At 45.3% G+C, this 24,623-nt stretch overlaps 1 protein-coding gene across 1 annotated transcript in view; it reads left to right on the top strand.

Annotated features, from left to right (window-relative positions):
* The window catches only part of LOC310788182 (4-aminobutyrate aminotransferase, mitochondrial-like), a 106,319-nt gene extending 84,970 nt beyond the window's left edge, over window positions 1-21,349 (top strand). The window contains exons 15-16 of the mRNA XM_083649707.1: window positions 1,929-2,040; window positions 15,121-21,349. Coding sequence (XP_083505833.1) covers window positions 1,929-2,040; window positions 15,121-15,242 — 234 coding nt within the window. The 3' untranslated portion in view covers window positions 15,243-21,349. The remainder of the gene's footprint in view (window positions 1-1,928; window positions 2,041-15,120) is intronic.
* Window positions 21,350-24,623: the final 3,274 nt, after the last annotated feature.

The following is a 24,623-nucleotide window of genomic DNA, read 5'->3' as shown; positions in this document are numbered from 1 at the left end:
AACAGTCAGGAGCCTCATTAGCGTGTGGAAGAACCATACACAGCCACAACAGCCTGGCACCTCCTCCTCATGCTGGTCACCAGCCTGGTCACACACTGCTGTGGGATGGCATTCCACTCTTCAAACAGGATTTGTCGCAAGTCAGCCAACGTGGTTGTGTTGGTCACTCTAGCATGAACAGCACACCCAGGCTGATCCCACAAATGTTCAATTGGGTTGAGGTCAGGACTGTTGGCAGGTCATTCCATTCTCTCTACTCCCAAATTCTGGAGGTAGTCTCTGATAAAACCCCGCTCTGTGGGGGCGAGCGCGTTGTCATCTTGGAGGATGGAGTTTGGTCCCAGACTGTGGAGATATGGGATCGCCACTGGTTGCAGAATGTCATCTCGATATCTCTCTGCTATGAGATTGCCTCCAATGATGACAAGCCTGGTGCCAGGCTGTTGTGGCTGCTTATGGTTCTTTCACACACTACTGAGGCTCCTGTTTGTTAAATGAATAAATTGTAAAATTGCCAATATGTCTTGTTTCTCCCTGGTTACTGATAGACTTCAAATCAACCAATCCAAAAAAACACCAAACAAGAGTCAATAGCAACAGCAGAATAAGCTTTTTGGCATTGGCAGAGAAGATTTTGTCACATTTTTCATGAGCACAACCCACATACTCAGCTGTGCTTATTCCACAAATGCATGTTCCTTACAAATGGGGCACCATTTAAAAGGGAAATAAACACGCTTTCCAACGGTATACAATTTATTGCCAAGAAGCATTGTTACAACAGAGAAATAATCTACAGTAGCAAACACATATATATACATGTATATATATATATATATATATATGCATTTTTGATGAGGTGGGGGGCGACAGGTGACTTGCCCGCCTGGTTTCTCATAGACCCCTAGGATCTCATCCACAACATCTCTTACAAGCACATAGGCACCTTGTAACAACACGTTGTAATGATATATATGTATGTTTTTTCTTTTTTTCTTTTCCCGTGTCTGAGTTTGTTTGTTTTTGATTTCGTATATACATACACACAGTATATATACAGTATAATATACAGTATATACAGTATACACATATATATACTGTATGTTATACTGTATATATACTGTGTATGTATATACATACACACAGTATATATACAGTATAATATACAGTATATATACATACACACAGTATATATACAGTATAATATACAGTATATACAGTATACACATATATATACTGTATGTTATACTCTATATATACTGTGTATGTATATACATACATACAGTATATATACAGTATAATATACAGTATAATATACATACACACAGTATATATACAGTATAATATACAGTATATACAGTATACACATATATATACTGTATGTTATACTCTATATATACTGTGTATGTATATACATACATACAGTATATATACAGTATAATATACAGTATATATACATACACACAGTATATATACAGTATAATATACAGTATATATACATACATACTATATATACAGTATACAGTATATATACATACACACAGTATATATACAGTATAATATACATACACACAGTATAATATACACATATATAAATCGAGCGTGCGCAGTCGAGACTCGAGATGATGAGGCGCTTTGCGTGCTCAATTAGTAGGGGGTCAGGTCAATGTTCCCAGGGTTTATATGGCACTTAATGGCAACATGACAAAGGGTTCAATGTTCCCAGGGATTAATGTTCCCAGGGTTCAATACCAGCATTTCCTCTATTGGTATTCAGCAGCAGCAGCGGTGCCCCCCCCGCCCGCTGAAGCTGCTATAAACCTGCTTAATCCTGTTCTGGCATTGTTCTCATGTGAACTGAAGGAGTAAACGCTCCACATGCCTGGTGTGAATGTGCCTTTAATGGATGTGTGTCCTCTGGTCCCCAGGCCCAGTACCCCAGCATACTGAGCCGAGCTCGAGGACTAGGGACTTTCTGCGCCATTGACATCTGTGACGACCCCACACGCAACAACATCCTCCTCAAGGCCAGAGACAAGGGTAATCAGAATCAGAATCAGAAAGACTTTAATGATCCCCGGGGGGAAATTGGGACAAGTTACAGTTGCTCGCACTCAGGCATGAAATATCCACATAACACAACATAGCATAACACAGTATCACACAGTATCTCCCTAAACGTAAAAACAGTCAAAAATGCAATAGAATAAAATAAAATAAAATAGAATAAAGTAGAATAAAATAAAATAAAATAAAATAGGGTCAATGGGATAGTAAAGTAAGAATTGTTATTAGTAGTTACAGTTACAATCTATGTACAGTACGTGTCAAATTGCAGTTATTGCACACTGGAATTAAATTAAATTAAATTGCACATTACGTATGACGTAACTAAGGCACAGCTATCCTATCGGCTGAGTCCAATGGCCACAGGCAGGAATGATTTCCTGTGCCTCTCTGTGGTGCATCTGGGTGGGATCAGCCTCTCACTGAACGTGCTCCTGTGTTTGACCAGCACGCCGTGGAGTGGGTGAGAGTCATTGTTCATGATGGAGCGTAGCCTGGTCAGCGTTCTCTTCTCCGACACCGCTGTCAGAGAGCCCAGCTCCAGCCCCACAATGTCCCTGGCCTTACGGATCAGTTTGTTGAGTCTGTTGGCGTCCGCTGCCTTCAGCCTGCTGCTCCAGCACACTATAGCATACAGGAAGGCACTGGCCACCACCGACTCATAGAACATCCTCAGCATGGTCCGGCAGAAGTTGAAAGACCTCAGCCGTCTCAGGAAGTAGAGACGGCTTTGCGCCTTCTTGTAGAGTGCTTCAGTGTTCTTAGCCCAGTCCAGTTTATTGTCAATGTACACTCCAAGGTAATTGTAGTCCTCCACGATGTCCACACTGACCCCGTGGATTGAAACAGGGGTCACCGGTGCCTTGACCCTCCTCAGGTCCACCACTAGCTCCTTTGTCTTTGTCACGTTGAGCTGCAGGTGGTTTTGCTCACACCATGTGACAAAGTTAGCCACCACAGCCCGATACTCTTCTTCATCGCCATCTCTGATACATCCAACTATTGCAGAGTCATCAGAGAACTTCTGAAGGTGGCAAGACTCTGTATGGTAGGTGAAGTCCGTGGTGTAGATGGTGAAGAAGAAGGGAGAGAAGACCGTCCCCTGTGGTGCTCCCGTATTGCTGACCACTGTCTGACACACAGTTTTGCAAGCGCACATACTGTGGTCTGCCAGACAGGTAGCTGGTATCCTGGTATCCATAGTTTAGATTGGATTCCAAATTGCACTTGGATTATGTACGTACAGGCATTCTCTCCTTTTTACGGTTGCTATGCTAGTAAGGAAGACACAGGAGGTGACGAGACAGGATAAAAGTACATCAGGGTTGGGGGGTCTGGGATGGAGAAGCAGGCTGGCAGAGGGAGCAGAGGAGCAGAGGGAGAGCTGGTGCCAAACCAGAGAGCAGTGTGTGGAGAGGAGAGGCGAGCAGGTCCGGAGCAAGGGTCCAGGGCTGTGCAGCTGGAGACTAGGCAGATGGGACTGCAAGCACACAAGACATTTGATCAGAGGGGAATCCAGGTAGTGCTGTGGTAGATTCCCTGCCTACCAACATGAGGGTCGCAGTTTCAAGCCCCCATGTTACCTCCGGCTTGGTCGAGCATCGATACAGGCACAATTGGCCGTGTCTGCGGGTGGGAAGCTGGATTAAGAGTATGTGTTAGGGAGATCCAGCTGGGCTCAGAGGGCCCGGAACGCAGATACGTTTGTTTCTAGCTTGCATTGTCCCAGGCATGCCCATTATGGCACATAGAAGGTCCCACGCACCCATAACCCACTGGCCAACCGAATGGTTGTGATAGTTGTGTTGGCCAGCACCTCCTGTAAAGTGTTGGGGGGAAAGACGGTGTCTTCTTTCGTAAGGCTTCTTCCTGTGAGGACATAACAACATTCTCCATAAGGATGTAACAGCATTCTCCGTGAGGACGTAACGACGACATTCTCCGTGAGGACGTAACGCATTCTCTGTGAGGATGTAACAGCATTCTCTGTGAGGATGTAACAGCATTCTCTGTGAGGACGTAACAGCATTCTCTGTGAGGACGTAACGCATTCTCTGTGAGGACGTAACAGCATTCTCCGTGAGGACGTAACGCATTCTCTGTGAGGACGTAACAGCATTCTCCGTGAGGACGTAACGCATTCTCTGTGAGGACGTAACAGCATTCTCTGTGAGGATGTAACGACATTCTCCGTGAGGACGTAACAGCATTCTCCGTAAGTGTGACACTTGCCCAATAGTACTTCCCCGCAAGGAAGACAGAGACTAGTTACTTTTCTCAATAGAACAAGGTTTATTTTCACACAGGCATATCATTATGCCCTAGAGTTCAAAGTTGGCAATTCAGCTTTACAGTGTAATCAGTTTAATCGTTCTAAAAACAGTGGCATAGACTTCCTACACACACACACAAGAAAACAGAACACAAAGCACAGCATTAATAAAACACATCCTATTCCTATACCTGTATTCCCAATAGTAACTGAGACCAGGGGACCTCAAAGCTAAGCTAACATACCGTTTTCCTTCATGAACCTACAGTACAGGCACAGCTCCAGCAGGACAACAGCAAGGACAGGACGGACAATGTAGACACAGCCGTGCCCTACCAGCAACACAGAATAATACAGGTTTAATACATTAATATACACAATTGCCACAGTCCCCCAAAACGTCAGAAGCAAGAAACCAAAATACATTTAATGCACATAATCCTAACCTACCAGTGCACCCGCCAACACCGCGCTGTCCCACGGCTAGCGTCCACACACTGGCAGCCAATACACCCACGATCTCCTGCTAAGACAAATTGCACCGGTTTAAATCATATCATCAACACAGCTAAAACACTATTTACTAAAACAACTAAAACAGCTACTTACATTCCGTTATGGGCGCAGGCTCACACTGATGCCAGACGACGACACGTAGTCGGCTGGCCACGCACAAACAAATTAGAGCCGGCTGCCCTGCAAGCCTGTGCTTTAAACGCTTCCTGCCTGCGTAGCCCAACGTGCTGACGCAACCCCAGGAGACACGCCCCCTGGCACGTTACACTCACCCCCCCTGAGCAAAAAATCATCGTCCCGATGATTTAACAAGCTAAACTATAAAGTGCTTACAGGTAGAAATAATATCATTCAGCGCCATTACCCACAAATGATTAGTGTGTGCCACTACCTGAGCCACAGCCCCTCTTTCCCGACCCTGGACGGTAGATTGCGGGAGGTGAAAGGGGTTGGAATGGTGACCCGCTGTCCGCCTGCTGGACCGACGCAGGGGTACCACCGATGGATCCTGACTCCCCGCTTCTGAACTAGATGCCCCACTCAGCTCATGGTCACTTAACTCCTCTTCTGGCCCACTGTCATCCATGTCACCTGGCTCCCGGGCAGCAATAGGTGACTGCCAACCGGATCTCTCTTCTGAGGGTACTGGCTCCACCTGTGGGGTCCGGCGGGCCCTTCTTCGAGTCCCTACTCCCTCCAGCACAGACTCCTCTTCCCCAGTGTCAGAGTCACTCCTGTCTGCTCGGGCTACCTTTGACTGTATCCCGCCCCTTACCGTTCCCTGATTCGAGACGCAGGGCCGGAGCTCCAAGCGGTGGACATTCTTTGGAGGCTGCGATCCATCCACGGGCACAACCGTATACACCACCCCTTCAGAACCTGGACATGCTATGACTTTATATGGGACCGGCATCCACAGATCCTGAATCTTATGTCGTCCTTTGAAGCCATGATTTCTTCGGTATACCAGCTGGCCCACTTGTAAAGCACTTTGCCCTGACGAAGGGCCATGATACTTTCTCCTAGCCTCTGCCTGCTGCTCCATCTGAATTCTGGCATTCTGGTAGGCAGCTTGCAGCCGCAACTGGTGGTCTTGAACCCACTCATCGACTGTCCCGAGAAAGTCTTCGTCGCCTGCCCCAAGCAAGATGTCGATCGGCAGGTGTGGAGTCTGCCCGAACATCAAAAAATATGGTGTGTACCCGGTGCTAGAATGTTCAGAGGTGTTATAGGCGAAGACGACCTCAGGCAGATGCTCTACCCACCTCCTCTTCTTCTCAGGAGACAGGGTTCTCAGTAAGTTGTGGAGCGATCTATTGAATCGCTCACACTGCCCATTGCCTTGCGGATGATACGGGGTTGTCCGGCTCTGCCGAATGCTGTACAGAGCACAGAGGTTCTTGATTATCTCCGCCTCAAAGCACCTCCCTTGGTCGGAGTGGATCTTCTGCGGAACACCATACCTCTGAATCCACTCCTTGACGAGAACCTTGGCCACAGTCACCGCCCTCTGATCTCTTGTGGGAACTGCCACTGTGAACTTTGTAAAAACATCTGTGAGGACGAGTACGTTTTCACGCCCATCACTAGAGGGTTCGAGCACAGTGAAATCCATCGCTACAACCTCCAAAGGACGGGAAGCGAGCAGACTTCCCCACTCTGTATTCACCTTGGGCAGGGGAGCCTTGGCGACGGTGCAGCGTTCACATTGCTTGCAGTATTCCTCTATGTCTCGGTGTATACCAGGCCAATAACATCTGGCCCTCGTCAACTGGAATGTCCGCTCCACTCCCTGATGCCCATGGTCATCATGCATCCGGCGGAGGACTTCTCTCTGCAAGCTGCTGGGCAACAGTATCTGCCTCACTTGTCCCCGTCTGGTGTCAGAGAACTGGCGGTAGAGTAGACCATCCTCCTCCACAATCTTCTCCCACTGGCGCAGCAACTCCAGAGCTCGGTCTCCCTCTGCTGCCCTCTCACCTCGAGTCGGTTTCTGGCCCCGCCTCCAGTACTTCAGGAGAGACTTAATTACTGGGTCTGACTGCTGCTGTGCTGCCAAATAGCCTCCGGGATACACTGGGAAACTGGAGGAAATACTCAGTTCGTTTATTGCTGCCGGTTGCTCCCCCGCCACCCCGGCAGACAATGAGGCCCTCACCTCCCCCACTGTTCGCATTACGTCTGGGGGTAGCGGCTGCTCCCTGGGACGAGTGTATTGCCTGGACAAGCCGTCCGCATTGCCGTTCTGCCGCCCCGGCCGGTACCGCAGCTCGAAATCGAACCTGGCAAGCTCCGACACCCAGCGCTGCTCGATCGCTCCCAGCTTGGCTGTCGCCAGGTGACTCAGGGGGTTGTTGTCGGTGTAAATGATAAACTTGTGCCCCAGCAGATACTCACGGAGTTTATCTGTGACCGCCCACTTCAGTGCCAGCAACTCCAGCTTCATGGCACTGTAGTTCTCCATATTTCGTTCCGAGGGTCTCAGCCCTCTGCTTGCATAGGCGACTGGCCGCCTGCCCCTTTCACTGTCCTGGGACAACACCGCCCCCAGTCCTTGGTGACTAGCATCGACCTCCAGATAGAATGGTTTCGAGAAATCAGCATACGCTAGAACAGGGGCAGAGATGAGCAGGTCCTTTAAGGTCTGAAAGGCAGTCTCGCATTCCACACCCCAGAGATTTCTGAAAGGAACACTCCCTGACTTTGGCTTCCCGGCCCGGTGAGAAGTCAGTGAGCGCAGGGCATGCAGGGGGGCTGCAATCCGTGAAAAGTTCTTAACAAATCTTCTATAATAACCGGCAAAGCCCATAAAAGATTCAAGCTCTGTGAAGTTTTCGGGTTGTCGCCACTCCGCCACTGCACGAACCTTGTCCGGGTCGGTAGCCACTCCCTCAGATGAGATCACATGGCCCAGGTAGGAGACCTCCTGCTGGAAGAGGGAGCACTTACTCCATTTCACTTTCAACCCACTCTCTCGGAAGCGGGCAAACACCATCTGGAGACGAAAAAGATGTTGGTCAAAAGAAGAAGAGAAAACCACCACATCGTCTAGATATAACAGCAGAGATTGGAAATGTTCATCTCCTAGAATCCTCTCCATCAAACGCTGAAAGGTGCCTGGTGCATTGCACAAACCAAACGGCATGCGGTTAAATTCGTACAGTCCAAATGGAGTGCAAAAAGCAGTCTTATGTCGATCTTTCTCTGCCATAACAACCTGGTTGTACCCACTGGCCAAATCAAGAGTTGAAAACCACTGGGCCCCGCACAGGACGTCCAGTGACTCCTCAATCCTTGGTATGGGGTACGCGTCTTTCCTTGTCTTCATGTTCAGTTGTCGATAATCCACACAGAGTCTCACCGTTCCATCTTTCTTCCTCACAATTACCAAGGGTGAAGAATAGGGGCTGCAGCTCTCCCTTATGACACCCTGCTGCAGGAGCTGCCTAATATGGGCTTTTACTTCCTCATACTGACTGGGCGGCAACCTACGATATCGCTGTTTTATTGGGATATCATCAGACACTGGAATCTCGTGCTCGATTATGTTAGTACAGCCTAGATCCCCATCACTGAAAGCAAAAACATCCTCATTTTGACTTAAGACTTCCCTCACCTGAGCCAACTGCTGTTCTGTCAAGTGGGGGCATTGGAACTCAAAAGGAAAAGCGTTAGCGCCTGAGACCGTGTTGTCCCCTACTGCAGCCTCATGCAAACAAATAGATACCTCCACTTCCTGTGGCCCCACCTCCAGAAACTGGACTGATTCCCCGCCCCCCGCCACTACTTCGGCTATTGTTAACCGTGCAATGCGAGTGTGGGGGCTCAAACAGGTGTCAATGGTGCCAACATTAAGTACAGGAATCATTAGCTGCCCGCCTTCCATCCGGACGTATGCTGCTGACACCAGTAAACTGCCCGGAAGCACCCCTTCATCTATCTCCAGTGCTTCAACTAACACTGATTGACTGGCGGGGTTATGATTTTGAAGCCCTGATGCGGGGATGAAAGACATTGAGCCTGCCGGCACGATGACCGGACTGGATGTTAACACTTTTGCAAAACCCTGAATGGGACCAGATTGAGGGGGTTCACAGGGAAGACCAGGTGGGTAAGATGCATACTGTTTACATTTCTTTATTATATTCATGCCCACTATGCCTGGGACTTGTTGTCTTTTCATTTTGGTGACAGGATCTGAGGGGTCTTTCACAATCAAAATACCACATTGCGGGTGCACTGTTCCATTAATGTCAACATCCATTCTCAAATACCCAACATAAGGCATGGGGACCCCATTCGCCCCCTTTAAACTAAGCCACCCACAGGCTTGCAATGCAGTTTGCCCCATGCCTTCAAAATGTTTTTTGAAAAAACTTTCAGTTATGACAGAAACATTTGATCCAGTGTCCCACAAACAAGATAGATGGACCCCCCCCATAACAGCATTAATTACAGGTATGGGACCCACTAAAGCTTCCACCACCTCATCCCGCTCCAAATGAATGTCCTCTGAGCCTAGCTGGCCCCCATCTGCAGTTTGGCTCCTTACTGCAGAGGGGAAAAGTTTCCCTGTGGGCGTTGCCCTTGATTCTGAGTCCCCTCCTCCCTTGACTGCCCTTGTGGTGTATCAGAATTAGCATAGGGCGCTGGTACCCCTCTACAAACCCTTGCAATGTGTCCCACCCCCTGGCATTTAAAACAGATCGGTCTGCCATCAGGATCATACCTGGGTTGTTGTCTGTTGCCCCGCTGAGGCCTCCCCACCTGCATCTGCAGCTGTGACAGCTCCTTAGCCATGGCCTCCATCTTGCCATCCTGTCTCCTTATGGCTTCTCTCAGCTCAACTAATATGGGGTCAGGTTGATTAGTGACATTAATCCCACCACATTCAGCAGCTGTCTCACGTGTGTATGTGACTTTACCTCTGCCACTATCATCCTCGGTGAGTAAAATGGCTTCCTGGCAGAGGGTTCTGAGATCAATGTCAGGTTCCTGTCTTAAGAGTTTTTTTAGCTCCCTTCGGAGTGAGGGGTCTCTAACGTTTTCCGCAAATTGATGTCTAACAGCCTCATTCGTGCCCAGACCCTTCCCTCCCTTACAACGGTTCACCCCCGTCGCTAAAGATATTAACTCGTGACAGTACTCTCTCAAATTCTCTCCCTCTTTCTGTTTCCTATCAAAAAAGCATTTTTGTGCTTTTGTCAATGATAAAGGGTGGCCATAAGTTTCTCTCAACACCTGCAACATTTGATCTGGGTCCTGCCTTATCCCACTGACAGAATGTCTTATTTCCTGATGCGCTTCCCCCTCGAGATGATCATAAATGTACGCAGCTTTCTCCCTCCCCTTGTATCGATTAAAGCTAAGTGAATTCTCAATCTCATCCAGCCAGTCATAAAAGGGTATAGAACCAATTTTACCAGAAAACATACAGCATTTCTTTTCTTTAGGTAGGTAAACAATCTCCAGTGGGGGAGGTGGATCGGTTGTCTCATCGAGTGGGCTACTGTTTGGAGCTTCTGCTCCGATCTGACCTGTCAAATGTTCATTTTGGTTGCGTAGACCGTCATTTTCCTTTCTTTCTTTATCCAGCCTCTCCTCAAGGGCTTTAAGCTGCTCTTGCAGCTCCTGGACAGACATCCTGAGACAGCAGAAGACTGGTGGCCGCTCCCCGCAGTGCTGTTCTCAAAATGGCTGATGTCTTCTTTCTATGCCACTGTTTTTCTAGTGTAGCTGAACTGCCAACTATCCTGTTCGTAGACGCCAAATGTGACACTTGCCCAATAGTACTTCCCCGCAAGGAAGACAGAGACTAGTTACTTTTCTCAATAGAACAAGGTTTATTTTCACACAGGCATATCATTATGCCCTAGAGTTCAAAGTTGGCAATTCAGCTTTACAGTGTAATCAGTTTAATCGTTCTAAAAACAGTGGCATAGACTTCCTACACACACACACAAGAAAACAGAACACAAAGCACAGCATTAATAAAACACATCCTATTCCTATACCTGTATTCCCAATAGTAACTGAGACCAGGGGACCTCAAAGCTAAGCTAACATACCGTTTTCCTTCATGAACCTACAGTACAGGCACAGCTCCAGCAGGACAACAGCAAGGACAGGACGGACAATGTAGACACAGCCGTGCCCTACCAGCAACACAGAATAATACAGGTTTAATACATTAATATACACAATTGCCACAGTCCCCCAAAACGTCAGAAGCAAGAAACCAAAATACATTTAATGCACATAATCCTAACCTACCAGTGCACCCGCCAACACCGCGCTGTCCCACGGCTAGCGTCCACACACTGGCAGCCAATACACCCACGATCTCCTGCTAAGACAAATTGCACCGGTTTAAATCATATCATCAACACAGCTAAAACACTATTTACTAAAACAACTAAAACAGCTACTTACATTCCGTTATGGGCGCAGGCTCACACTGATGCCAGACGACGACACGTAGTCGGCTGGCCACGCACAAACAAATTAGAGCCGGCTGCCCTGCAAGCCTGTGCTTTAAACGCTTCCTGCCTGCGTAGCCCAACGTGCTGACGCAACCCCAGGAGACACGCCCCCTGGCACGTTACATAAGGACGTAACGACATACTCCGTGAGGACGTAACAGCATTCTACATAAGGACGTAACAGCATTCTCCATAAGGACGTAACGACATTCTCCATAAGGACGTAACAGCATTCTCCATAAGGACGTAACGACATTCTCCATAAGGACGTAACAGCATTCTCCATTAGGACGTAACAGCATTCTCCATAAGGACGTAACAGCATTCTCCATAAGGACGTAACAGCATTCTCCATAAGGACGTAACAGCATTCTCCATAAGGACGTAACAGCATTCTCCATAAGGACGTAACAGCATTCTCCATAAGGACGTAACAACATTCTCCATAAGGACGTAACAGCATTCTCCATAAGGACGTAACGACATTCTCCATAAGGACGTAACAGCATTCTCCATAAGGACGTAACAGCATTCTCCATAAGGACGTAACGACATTCTCCATAAGGACGTAACAGCATTCTCCATAAGGACGTAACGACATTCTCCGTGAGGACGTAACAGCATTCTCTGTAAGGACGTAACGACATTCTCCGTGAGGACGTAACAGCATTCTCCATAAGGACGTAACGACATTCTCCATAAGGACGTAACAGCATTCTCCATGACGTAACAGCATTCTCCATAAGGATGTAACAGCATTCTCCATAAGGACGTAACAGCATTCTCCATAAGGACGTAACAGCATTCTCCATAAGGACGTAACAGCATTCTCCATAAGGATGTAACAGCATTCTCCATAAGGACGTAACAACATTCTCCATAAGGACGTAACAGCATTCTCCATAAGGACGTAACAGCATTCTCCATAAGGACGTAACAGCATTCTCCATAAGGACGTAACAGCATTCTCCATAAGGACGTAACAGCATTCTCCATAAGGACGTAACAGCATTCTCCATAAGGACGTAACAGCATTCTCCATAAGGATGTAACAGCATTCTCCATAAGGACGTAACAACATTCTCCATAAGGACGTAACAGCATTCTCCATAAGGACGTAACAGCATTCTCCATAAGGACGTAACAGCATTCTCCATGACGTAACAGCATTCTCCATAAGGACGTAACAGCATTCTCCATAAGGACGTAACAGCATTCTCCATAAGGACGTAACAGCATTCTCCATAAGGACGTAACAGCATTCTCCATAAGGACGTAACAGCATTCTCCATAAGGACGTAACAGCATTCTCCATGACGTAACAGCATTCTCCATAAGGACGTAACAGCATTCTCCATAAGGACGTAACAGCATTCTCCATAAGGACGTAACAACATTCTCCATAAGGACGTAACAACATTCTCCATAAGGACGTAACAGCATTCTCCATAAGGACGTAACAGCATTCTCCGTGAAGACGTAACAGCATTCTCCATAAGGACGTAACAGCATTCTCCATAAGGACGTAACAGCATTCTCCATAAGGATGTAACAGCATTCTCCATAAGGACGTAACAGCATTCTCCATAAGGACGTAACAGCATTCTCCATAAGGACGTAACAGCATTCTCCGTGAAGACGTAACAGCATTCTCCATAAGGACGTAACAGCATTCTCCATAAGGACGTAACAGCATTCTCCATAAGGACGTAACAGCATTCTCCGTGAAGACGTAACAGCATTCTCTGTGAGGATGTAACGACATTCTCCGTGAGGACAGTGAGGACTGAAATCCAGTCCTCTGCCTCCAACCCCAGCAAACTATTTTCCACCTTCTCCTCTCTCCTCAACCCTCCCTCTCCTCCCCCACCATCCTCCTTCTCTGCTGATGATTTTGTAACCTTATGTGCTAAGAAGGTAGATGACATCAGCTCTTCCTTCCCCCCTCCAGTCAATAACTGCAGTACTCCTGACTCTAACTCTATCACCCCTGCTACGGGGCTTACCTCCTTCTCTCCCCTCTCCCCCGAAGAGGTCCTTAAGCTTGTCAGGTCAAACCGTGCCACCTCCTGCCCCCTTGATCCTATCCCTTCCTCTCTTCTCCAGTCCATCTCCACTGATCCATCTGCACTCTCCTGGTTTGCCTCCTATCTCGCTAACCGCTCATACCAGGTTCTATGGCGAGGATCCCTATCCAGATCCTGTACTCTTATCACAGGTGTGCCCCAGTCCTGGGCCCCTTGCTATTCCTTCTCTATATCAGATATCTTGGCCATGTGATCTCATCTCATGGCTTCTCTTATCACTGCTATGCTGACGACACTCAGCTCTACCTCTCTTTCCCCCCCTCAGACACCCAAATCGAGGCACGTATCACTGCATGCGTCAAAGACATTGGTGCCTGGATGTCTGCCCACCATCCCAAGCTGAATCTTGGTAAGACAGAGGCACTCTTACTCCCAGGGAAAGACTGTCCCCTCACCAACCTTTCCATCTCCATTGACAACACTACTATGTTTCCCTCTCAAACAGCTAAGAACCTTGGAGTGATCCTTGACAACCAGCTGTCCAACCTACATCGCAGCAACTGCTCGCTCCTGTAGGTTCTCCCTGTACAACATCCACAAAATCCATCCATTCTCACGAGGGAAGCGACACAACGCCTGCTCCAGCCACTTGTCATCTCCTGGACTACTGCAATGTTCTTCTGGCTGGGCTACCTGCCGCAGCCATCCGACCGCTTCAGCTCATTCAGAACGCTGCAGCCCGTTTGGTGTTCAACCAACCTAAATTATCTCATGTCACTCCCCTCTTCCGTGACCTTCACTGGCTTCCCATCTTGGCTCGCATCAAATTCAAGACACTGGTACTGGCCTACAGGGCAGTCCACACAACAGCCCCTTCTTATCTGCAATCTATGGTCAAGTTCCAAACTTCTCATCGCTCCCTCCGCTCCTCCACCCGTCCAAATCGCCTCGCTCCTCCACCGCTACGTGGGCTCAAAAGTCGCTCGTCCCGATCGCAACTCTTCTCGTTCCTGGCACCACAATGGTGGAATGAGCTCCCCCCTTCGGTCAGAACGGCCAAATCACTGCCATATTTCGGCGGAGACTAAAAACTCACCTTTTCAGGCTACACCTGGGCCCTTCTTGAACATCTTTTAATATAATAATAAAATTTTAAAAAATCCTTTTCAAACCTACTAATTCTACATGTTACTTATTCCTTCTCAAACTACTTCCTACATGGTGCTAATCTATCAAAATATCTTAGCTGTCATTGATTGTGTTGCATAGTCGTTTTCTGTACTGTTGACAAATTGTGATATTGTAAGTCGCTTTGGACAAAAGCGTCTGCTAAATGACGTAATGTAATTTAATGTAATGTAGGACATAACGACATTCTCCGTCCTGCTGGTGAAACTCCTTGCTGTCAGGTGAAAAGAAGCGGCTGGCAACTGCACAAGTATCGGAGGAAGCATATGCTAGTCTACAACTCTCCCCAGATTAGCAGAGGGGGTGGAGCAACGACCAGGACACCCTAACGGGGAATATTAACACGGAAAAATTGCAGTAATATTATAGTGGTTTTTCTTTAAGGTGCCAGACGGGTCACTTCACAACGCTGCAACTTTTCCCTGCAATCTTCTAAAATGGTTTAGCCTGAACTGATCTGAACTGGCCTTTATTGACCGCTGACCGTCCACACCGGGTTTATGAATGGACGTGTGGTGACTTGTTGGTCACAGTGTGGATGCATGGTAAGAGTGTCTCTCATCAACAGGTGTCCTCCTGGGAGGCTGTGGCGACCGATCGATCCGTTTCCGCCCCGCGCTGGTCTTCAAGGAGTACCATGTCCACCTCTTCCTCAACATCTTCAATGACGTGTTAGCCCAGCACAAATAAAACCCCAACCCCCCCGCCACGAGGGGAGAGGGGCCATGCCATGACCAGCACAATCCACACAACAACACACACGCACACACAGCTCATATATTATGTTGTTCCAGGTCTGAAGACAGTTGAGCTTGCAACAGCAAACATTCACCGCTCTACTTAGGTGGGGGGCCGAAGGCTGCTATGTGCTTTAATTCTTGAAATGATCGATCCTCATCTTAAGTTTAGATGCTTTTTTTCATATGAACTAAATCATTTCTTCTGAACACGATTGCCTTTGTTGGCAGCCTCAACTCGATCGTAGTTTAATGAAAACTTAATTTACATTTCATACACTGACCAGGCAAATGCTAGGCAGTACTATCGCAAAAACCAATCAATTGCTTGTTCTAGTGTCACATGACTTGAATCATCCAATGATGACCTACGGATCTATTTGAATCGATCTCTTTACATTTCGGGCAGAGGCAGACGGGCAGATCATGGATCAGATTGGGGTCCTTTTAGCCACGTGCGATTGGTTGAGGCATTAAATACTACGATCTGATTGGTTCATCAACTACAGCTATCCCGCGATTTGCCTGAGTAGAGTGACATTTAAAATATACATTTACGAAAACATACATTAAAACCAGAGCTGCCAACAAACTGTTTTAGACGTCATAGAATTAATTGGCATCATACATAAAATATTGTGTAAACTGTCGATGAGGATCAATCAACAACACGAAAAACAGTCCCGCCGTCTAAAGCTTAATTTATACTAACTGCGGAGTGTCCGGTTTTCGCGGAGCGGAGGCTCTGTGCGGCGAGCACGGCGCTCCGCACAAGCTCTGCGGAGGGAGTGCACGGAGCTCCGCGCTCCTCTCAAAAAATGTAACTCCGCAGAGCACGCCGCGAGCTCGTGCAGTCAATTCCGAGGCTATGATCAGCTAATGTTTGCTATGGTTTGTATAGGGAAGAAGCCTCCACAAACTGACCAAGTGACCAGCGAAATCAGTGCAAAATGAACGGGTTTGAGCATCGCCACATGAGTGAGGGAGCAACATGATCCTTTTCGCTCAGTCATGAGGGAGCCCATTTTAGAGTGAATAGCCTACAATTTACTACGTCAATAAAAACTTGATTTGAGATCGAAAAAATGTAATGCAAAGCACAAAAACAAGAAGACAACAAACTTACTTGCTAAAAAACAAACTGAAAATAGCCTACAATTGCACTAGGATTGATTATTCGCCGATATAAATCAGGATCACACACGGAAGAACTGATGTGACATTTGCATTCTCGCTAAAAACACAACGGGAGCCTGGAGGGGGATTCTCCGCTCTCTGCAGACACTGCACTCCTACCGTATTTACCATAAAAAGATGTGCCTCTGCGGAGAGAACGGTCTTGCCGTGAACACCGCGGACACCGGACACTCCGCAGTCAGTATAAATTTGCTTTAACTCCTTTGCCACAAATAAGAATGACGGAAAGTTTCGGGACTGATGCCACTACTGTGAAATGAAGCGTAAATCACTGTTAATTGCAACTATTAAAATCAAGACAGTCACTGAAGTTATTCTGGTTATAATTTTGTAGACTGTAGGATGAATCAGCGTGTTTGTAAACAACCGCATTGGCTATACTTCGTTTGAGAAATCGCAGTTTAGTTATACTTTTTTCACCCTTTATAATGGGACCCTATATGGAGCCAGCCTTGAGCATACTTTTTACTGAATTCACACATTTTAAAACTGTGACAGTTCACACAACTTTAACACTACCTACATATACTCATACATAAACCCTTTATCTATTTCTGCTCTCAGTCACAATGTCAAAAAATAAGAGAGGGGATGTGTAGTTTTTGAGATATTAACATTTGTTTGGCACAGCTTTATTTCATACTACTTTCTGCTGCAGTGGGACCCGGAACTGCTTTTTTTGCTGTCATGATGTGACGCTGATTCGTCCTAGAACAAATTCTCCATAATAACACATTAAGGCTGTATTCCCCTGACATGAATAGTTTGTCCAGGAGTAATTAGCCTAATGTCTGTCACAGGATGATTCTATACAAACCCAAATCTGTCTCTGTTCTGTCTGAAAGCAGTGAGCTGGCAGGCTGCACCTTATCCTGTATCAGAATCACAATCAGAATACTTTTATTCGGCCATAGTATGTTTGCACATACACAGAAATTGTCTTGGTGTAGAAGGTGCACACGTTGCATGAGATATAAACCACTGAGTATAATACAAAAAAAAACACAATAACAACAATACATAAGTTTAAACATTACACAAGATATGGACAGAGTATTTACAGCCAAATGTGGCAGAGTACAAATTTAGCAAGGCAAAGTGACAGTTACAATTGTACATTACAATTGTCCTTGTTTTGCTTCTGACTCTTTTGCCTTGCCTGCTTGCTTCCCCCACCTTCCTCTAGATATGACTTTTCAGCTTGAGCCGTTTTCGCCCAGAATAATGTGAATTTTGTAATGACCAGGAAAATGATAGAGATGTTTAGTGCCTGCATGTTCATTTAATGCATCCATATTTTTTGCTCCCTACTCAAATGATGGCGTCCATCGACCCCTTAAAGTTATGTTTCAAGATGTATATAAAATACTCTACTTTGAATAATAATTTGTGTCTGATGGTTTTTCCCATAAAAAAAGGTTAGATTATCTTGTTTAAATCCTTACAATGACTTCCCCTACTTCTGTCTCATTAAACAAAATACAAAGCAACCAATCGGGGTGATCTAGAACCTAACTAGCCAATCACAGCATACAACACAGGCTTTCAACACATTCTCACTCTAAAATCGTGACAAAGTGACGACAAGAAGGGTTCCTGACAGTATATGACGAGTTGGGTGTGAGAATGTGTTGAACTGCTGAATACTGGATAGTGATTGGCTTCAGGATTCGTGATGTCACGAATCTTGCTTGTTGAAAACTGCCTTTCAGTGAGCTCAGAGAAACTTTCCACTTTCAGCAGACGATTGTGGATACAGCCTTCTAGTGTCAAACTCAGCACAAACATCATTCTGCACAGTGAAGCTGAAGGAACAAGAAGAGAAACTGATTTTTTTACTTTACTTTAGGGGGTCTTTAACTTGAACTCACATTCAGAACACTTGAACAAGAGTTTCATATCAGCTACATATTTATGAAACTGATTCTCACTCACGCTTTCCATTCATGACAAAGGATAGAAGAGTGAACGTGTCAATTTATTTGACTTTTCTGATGTGTAAAAGTGAAAGGGGGATTGATATCAGGGAAATAAACATGATGGCTATAACATTTTATAGAGAGCTAATGCACACAAGCCCTTTCAAATGAATCTGTCTGACTAGCTTTCATTAAGGCTATATTTCTTTAGTAGGCCTATGTTAGGTAGTGTTAATATTTAATTCATGTCAAGCTTTGTTTTGTCGTGTGTTCTACAGTATGTTGTGATGATGTACTACAGAAATAAACATATTTTACTATTATAATACTTTTTGCATGAACCTGGAAAATGGCAATAGTCACTGTTGCAAGCCGTGTAACTTTAAAGACCCATTCCGTCAATTGTCACTGTTACTGACGCAGGTGGCCGTTGGAGTAACTGCAGGCAGCGTGTGAACGAGCTGACGCGCGGGCACCATACTCACAAGCAGCTGCCTGGCAACAGCAGAGCTGTTGTTTGCTTTGTAACGTTAACTCATAAAAGTCACTTGAAAACGGCAACCTGGACAATTTATCGGTCAGATCAGCCTCGAGATGCACAGGAAGGATTCTGGATGAATTATCGGACGTTATTGTGGCATGTTTGGCCGTGTTTTGGCTTACATCGGCTGCGGGGAAATGGATAGGATATTCACGTTACCGTGAGCCAGGAACTACCCTGCTTCCCCTGTATGTACGGTACCGTGTAATGCCTGCCTGGAGTTGACCAAACTGAACAATCAAACAATGTTTCATAAGCATAACAGTAACGTTAGGCATATTTATGACTGTTACATTCATTATCCACACAAGACAGTAACGTTATTAGTGGGGCTGGTGGTAATTTCTATAAATATAGCTAAATCTATTAGTTAGCCGCGTATAGCATCAAGCTAATGTTATGGTTATAATAGGCACTCACCACCACAGCTAACTGCAGTCAAACAATAATGTTCCATGACCATAAGCATAACGGTAGTAACGTTAGGGTTGCATTACTTCACACAAGATGGTAATGTTAGCAGAGTTTCTGACCAGGTGGTCAGATAGGCTACTTGTACTACGGAGTGACAATAAAAATCTTAACTTAACTTAACAGCAAGTTCCCTTCATGAACCGAAAACACAGTCCTGACTCTAGTTTCCCCCCGATGTCGGTCACATTGCTGCTGTCTGGCCAGACGGGCTTAATTAGATAAATATTTATTTATTTAATGTGGACTTTTTCTGGAGTCTGTGTTGTTGTTTCCTTTTGCTACCAGCTAGCGACGAACGTAACGTTAGCCATTTCCTGTTAGCCGTCTAGGACAAGAGGCAAGCTCGTGAACGCGCAGACGTCACATCCTCTAGCTGTGGCGGGAAATGTTCACCCCTCCGAAGATGCGTTATTTCCATGTATCTTCTGAACGGCTGGTCGGAGAGAAACGCCCCTGGTCGCGATTTTTAAGTTACGCCAAGGCGCATTCACTCATTGCCAATAAAAAACACTTTGTGCACATTTATTTCTCGCCAGAACCGATGGAATGGGCCTTTAATAGTTGCTACATGAACAGTTAGCCAACCAGACTATATAAACCTTGGACAGTAAGTTAGTGGATAGAGTATATCCGCAGGATCTTGAAAAGTATTAAAAGTTGATGGAAAATTAAAGCCCTTAAAAAGTATGAAAAAGTCTTAATCGCCATTTGATGAGGTATTACATTTTGAAGATTATTATGTTAAATGGGCATACAGTATATCATCTCATATCAATCGCAGACCCTGGATTGAATCGATATCGTATTGCAGCAGACGTTGTGGTATCAGCAAATATCGTATTGTTGTCCAAACAATCTATATAATATCGTATCGTGATGAAACACCCCCATCACTGATGTGACAAAAGTGGCGTTGAGTTCCTATAATATATTGAAAAGGTCTTAAAAGGTATTGCATTTAACATCAGGATTCTTGCATACTAGAGAGGGTTAGTGCATATAATGTACAAAAAACAACTTCACAGCACAAAATCCCAAAACATTAACATGGTTTCTAGTAGAAAATTGGTTGGGGACCTGTATGTATTTTGAAATGTCTGCTCAATAAATTGCTGCTCTAGTACCACTATGTCGCAATTGAGTGTAGAAAGGTTGAATGAGTGTCTGCTTGTATGAATATGCCAAGATGTAGCTGTTATGATTATGATGTAGCTGTTATGAGACTTTGAGCAGGTGTTAGGAATGTGTCGCTGAGTTCATAGTGTTACTCAAGTGATTAAGATCCAATTAACATAACCTATACTTATCCTGCCTAATATAAATATGTATAAATATATTAACATCATTCAAATATATTAACATGATTCATGTTGCAGAAATGATGTCCAGTAAGGCACACATTATTATTATAATTTTTAATATTATTATAATTATTATTAAGGATGCATGGGGACAGTTGTATTAGTTAAGAAAATAAAAACGTCCACCACATAAATGCTCGTCCTCTGAGGGAAACAGAACAAACTTGTGGGATTGTCAAACCCACAGTTGATGTAGCCTACAGCTATTAGTATTGACATTGTTTCAAATGCCTCCTTCAATGTCCATGTTGTGGTCACATTAAGGAGGTTATCCTAGTCCATCTATAATAGATTGAGGTGATGAGAGGGCCTGTTGCCTTACTGGATCAAGTCAGTATTAGAGAGCTGTGTGTCATTAATGAACTGTCTTAACTTTTTTAACAGTACTGTTGTTTGTACTGTTAATGTGAGATATAAAAACATTCTTGATGTAATTATTTTTAGATGGCTCTAATTGTTGTCTATAAAGCATCCTCTCTATGTACCTACTGTAAAACAATAAACTATAATGCAATTTTGAGTAACTTGGATTTTTATTGCCAACATTCCTTTTTGACATACCTACCTTATTTTATAGATTTGTGTGTCAGGAAGTGTGTGTGTAGAATTGATTGATTTTATTCGACAATGTAAAAATAGATACATGAGCTCCAGCATGTTCAATTTTAACCCTCGTATTGGAGTCAATTTGACCCGAAATGAAAAGTTTTTCCATCAGAAATCTGGTTTTCTCCCACCAAATTGCCAGAAAATAACGGGTGGTTCAATACTATGCCATTCACAAATAAAAGTTAATGTGAACTAATTTCATTGCATTATGGGTGTTTTATTAAAAATGCTTTCTCCTGTTGTCCTCCCGGGTCAAATTGACCCGGTCTGGTTTGACTGTTTATAAAAGCACCATGAAGTATAATTTTTCACCCAATTCTGTGTTCCAAACTCCATTCCAAACCATTGACTCTATGTGTTCAGCTCATTTTTCCCGCACACACAGTGCACAATCAATGTTCAAGCGTTTTGTGCAAGGTATACAAATAAAGAGCATGAGAGAACAGCAGCAGCATTATAGACCCTATGCTTAGTTGTCCAACAACACTGACCTCTGTCTGAACAGCAGAAAAGATAAATACAGTAACATGAAAATAGTCTACTCACGCTGGCTAGCTGCTGCAGCTTCGTCTGTAGGTTCTACACGGTCCGCAGCACTTTCTTGACGACGCTGGCCTTGCTGGCTTGATGTTTTCTCCTGGACTTTTACTAAAAACCTTCTGATGTCCATTTTGTTTAAACAAACAAATTCTGTGGCACGCAACGCGCGGAAGCAGGGTATGCACAGAGGTCACTTTCCCACCGGTGCAAAACATTCAGCAGGTTCCTCCCTGAGCAGCAGGTGTCAGTTATCTAGGCTGATTACAGCATTCATTTCAAACTCAGTCTTGCTGCCACTCAGTGGGCGTGACCCTGCAGTGACTTCTGCCTCTGTGACATCACAGGATCAGCCCAGCAGCATTTTGGTAAACAAACGGCGTCACTGGGTGGCAGGCAATGGAACCCTATGGAGCCTGAGTTTGAGCGTCTGACTCTAGCCGGCTGACCATGTTTACAATTTAAAAACTGCGACAGTTCACACAACTTTAACACGAGTTACACGACATGCATATATTATACATCAAACTCTTGAGCTAATTCTGCTCTCACTCAGAATGTCAAAATATAAGCGATGTGATGTATACTTTTTGAGATATTAACGTTTGTTTGGCACAACTCATACTAGTTAACTGCCGCGGGGTTAAGCATTTTTGGGTGGCAGTGACGTCACGCTGATTCGTCCTTTTTTGGTTTTGATGTTGCATGTAAATCTCTCTCGATTTCTGTGCAAGTGCAAGTTTCACCTTTTCATAACAACTGTAGGGGGGTCATTTTTTATATAACTCGCCCGTTTGGAGTAAAATAGATGATAGGGGGTGATTGACAGATCGCCTGTCCAGTGATCGCGCAGTTTGCCGATCATGGACCAATAGCAGGTGGAGCTGCGGCTCTGGGAAACTCCCATCTCACGTGACGTGCGGAAGGACTCAACGGTACCCATTCCCTCCCACTCTGCTGACGAAAAATTAAGATGGTGACGGCCAGTTTGAAAACGAGATTTAATGGGATAGATACGTCCATATTATTTATGTCTATGGTACTAGTACTACTACTACTATACTGTGTAGAGCTTATCGTGTGTATGTGTTCCTATCTGGTGTCTGAACAAATCGACGAATGAATGGAGCTGGTCAGACGTCTCCTATGGACAGATCCCACGGTAGGCCACACTGCTTCCACGACCGTCCACAGTTTCACTGGGCTGGGTTCGCTATCACCGATTCCCCAGACTCTTATCTGGTAGTTAAAAAAACCAAACTACCCAAATAGTGCAGAATAGTAAGACATTCTGTTATTTCTGTTTCTAACATGGAAACCACAACATGGATTGGTTAAACTCACTCCCCAGTATAAAGGCATGTTGATCAGCTCCGCCAACGCAGCTAGCTCTCTTGGTGTTGCGGTTAACATGTCGGACTCCCAAGCCAAAGGTCGGCCGTTCGTACCCACCACTGGACAAGCCCTTAACATGGGTTGCTGCAAGTACAACCTACACAACGCCGTTACAACTATACCATTTCACTCGGACCAAAACAAAAAACAACAATGTGGCCTAAAGTGGTGCTCTAAACGTTAGAGAAGCAAGCTTGTGATTGGTACAATCCCCGGGGCTGACAGGATAAATCTGGATGGGGAAAGTGAAAAAGCAGTGCCCTCGAGCAAGGCCCTTAATCCCAACTCCTCCAGTAGAGCTACTCAGTGGCCAGCAGATCGGACTGTGGCTGTACTGGTCAACTTCCAGGTGTGAATGTGAACAGGACACTCCTGAAAAAGACCTAAAGGTCTAAAGGTGAAAAAAGTGTTTTTACCTGCCCCCCAGGCTCTGGATTAAGCAGCGTTGTAGTGTTGCAGCAGAATGGACCATTTGTGATGAAACGTGTACAGAATCAAATGGTATTATTAGCATTATTATAGCATTTTTATATGCTAACAGCCCGCCATGTTTCTGGCAACTATCATTGAAGGTCTACTATAGGTTGATGCTAGAATGGAGCCTAATAGAGAGCCCCAGGAATGAGTCCGGAAAACATTGATGCTAACACTTCCGGGTTCTTCACTGTTTTCGCCTATTGGATTTTTTAATGGGTTTTTGGCGCGATGCTTCAAATATGGTCTCTGGGCAACACAAGCTTAATCAAACGCAAACCAGTGTTCAGCAGGATAATCTTCACACATGAGGACCATTTCTATGAGTTTTTAAGCTTTTACGTGCCCTTAAAAGGGCGGCTAGCTAGCAAACAGCTAAATGAGACCACACTGTTGAGTCGACGGTGATATTATACGTCAATAACGTCATCACTTCAAAGGACGAACACGGAAATTCTCTTTCCCTCACCTGGTTCTGCCCGGGGTAAGCAGTGCACAGCAGCGCACACATGAACAACAGTCCAGGTTGAGTGGTGACGTGACGGGGAAGCCTATGCGACACTGTGTGTAGTTCTGGATTAGCTTAGCACGAGGTTTTTACTTCTAGGGCTCGCATTTACACTTCAAAACTCATGAAAGTGGTCCTCATGTGTGAAGATTATCCCGCTGAACACTGGTTCGCATTTGATTAAGCTTGCGTTGCCCACAGACCTTATTTGAAGCATCGCGCCAAAAACCCATTCAAAAATCCCATAGACAACTGGGGACAACTGTCGCCAAAAGGCTTATTCTGAAGGAGTGGAAGTCCTCCTCTTCGCCTTCTTTTC

Source organism: Poromitra crassiceps (assembly GCF_964638095.1).
Source record: "Poromitra crassiceps genome assembly, chromosome: 13".
NCBI lineage: Eukaryota > Metazoa > Chordata > Actinopteri > Beryciformes > Melamphaidae > Poromitra > Poromitra crassiceps.
Note: the sequence above shows the minus strand (reverse complement) of the source record. Positions and strands in the feature narration are given on the sequence as shown.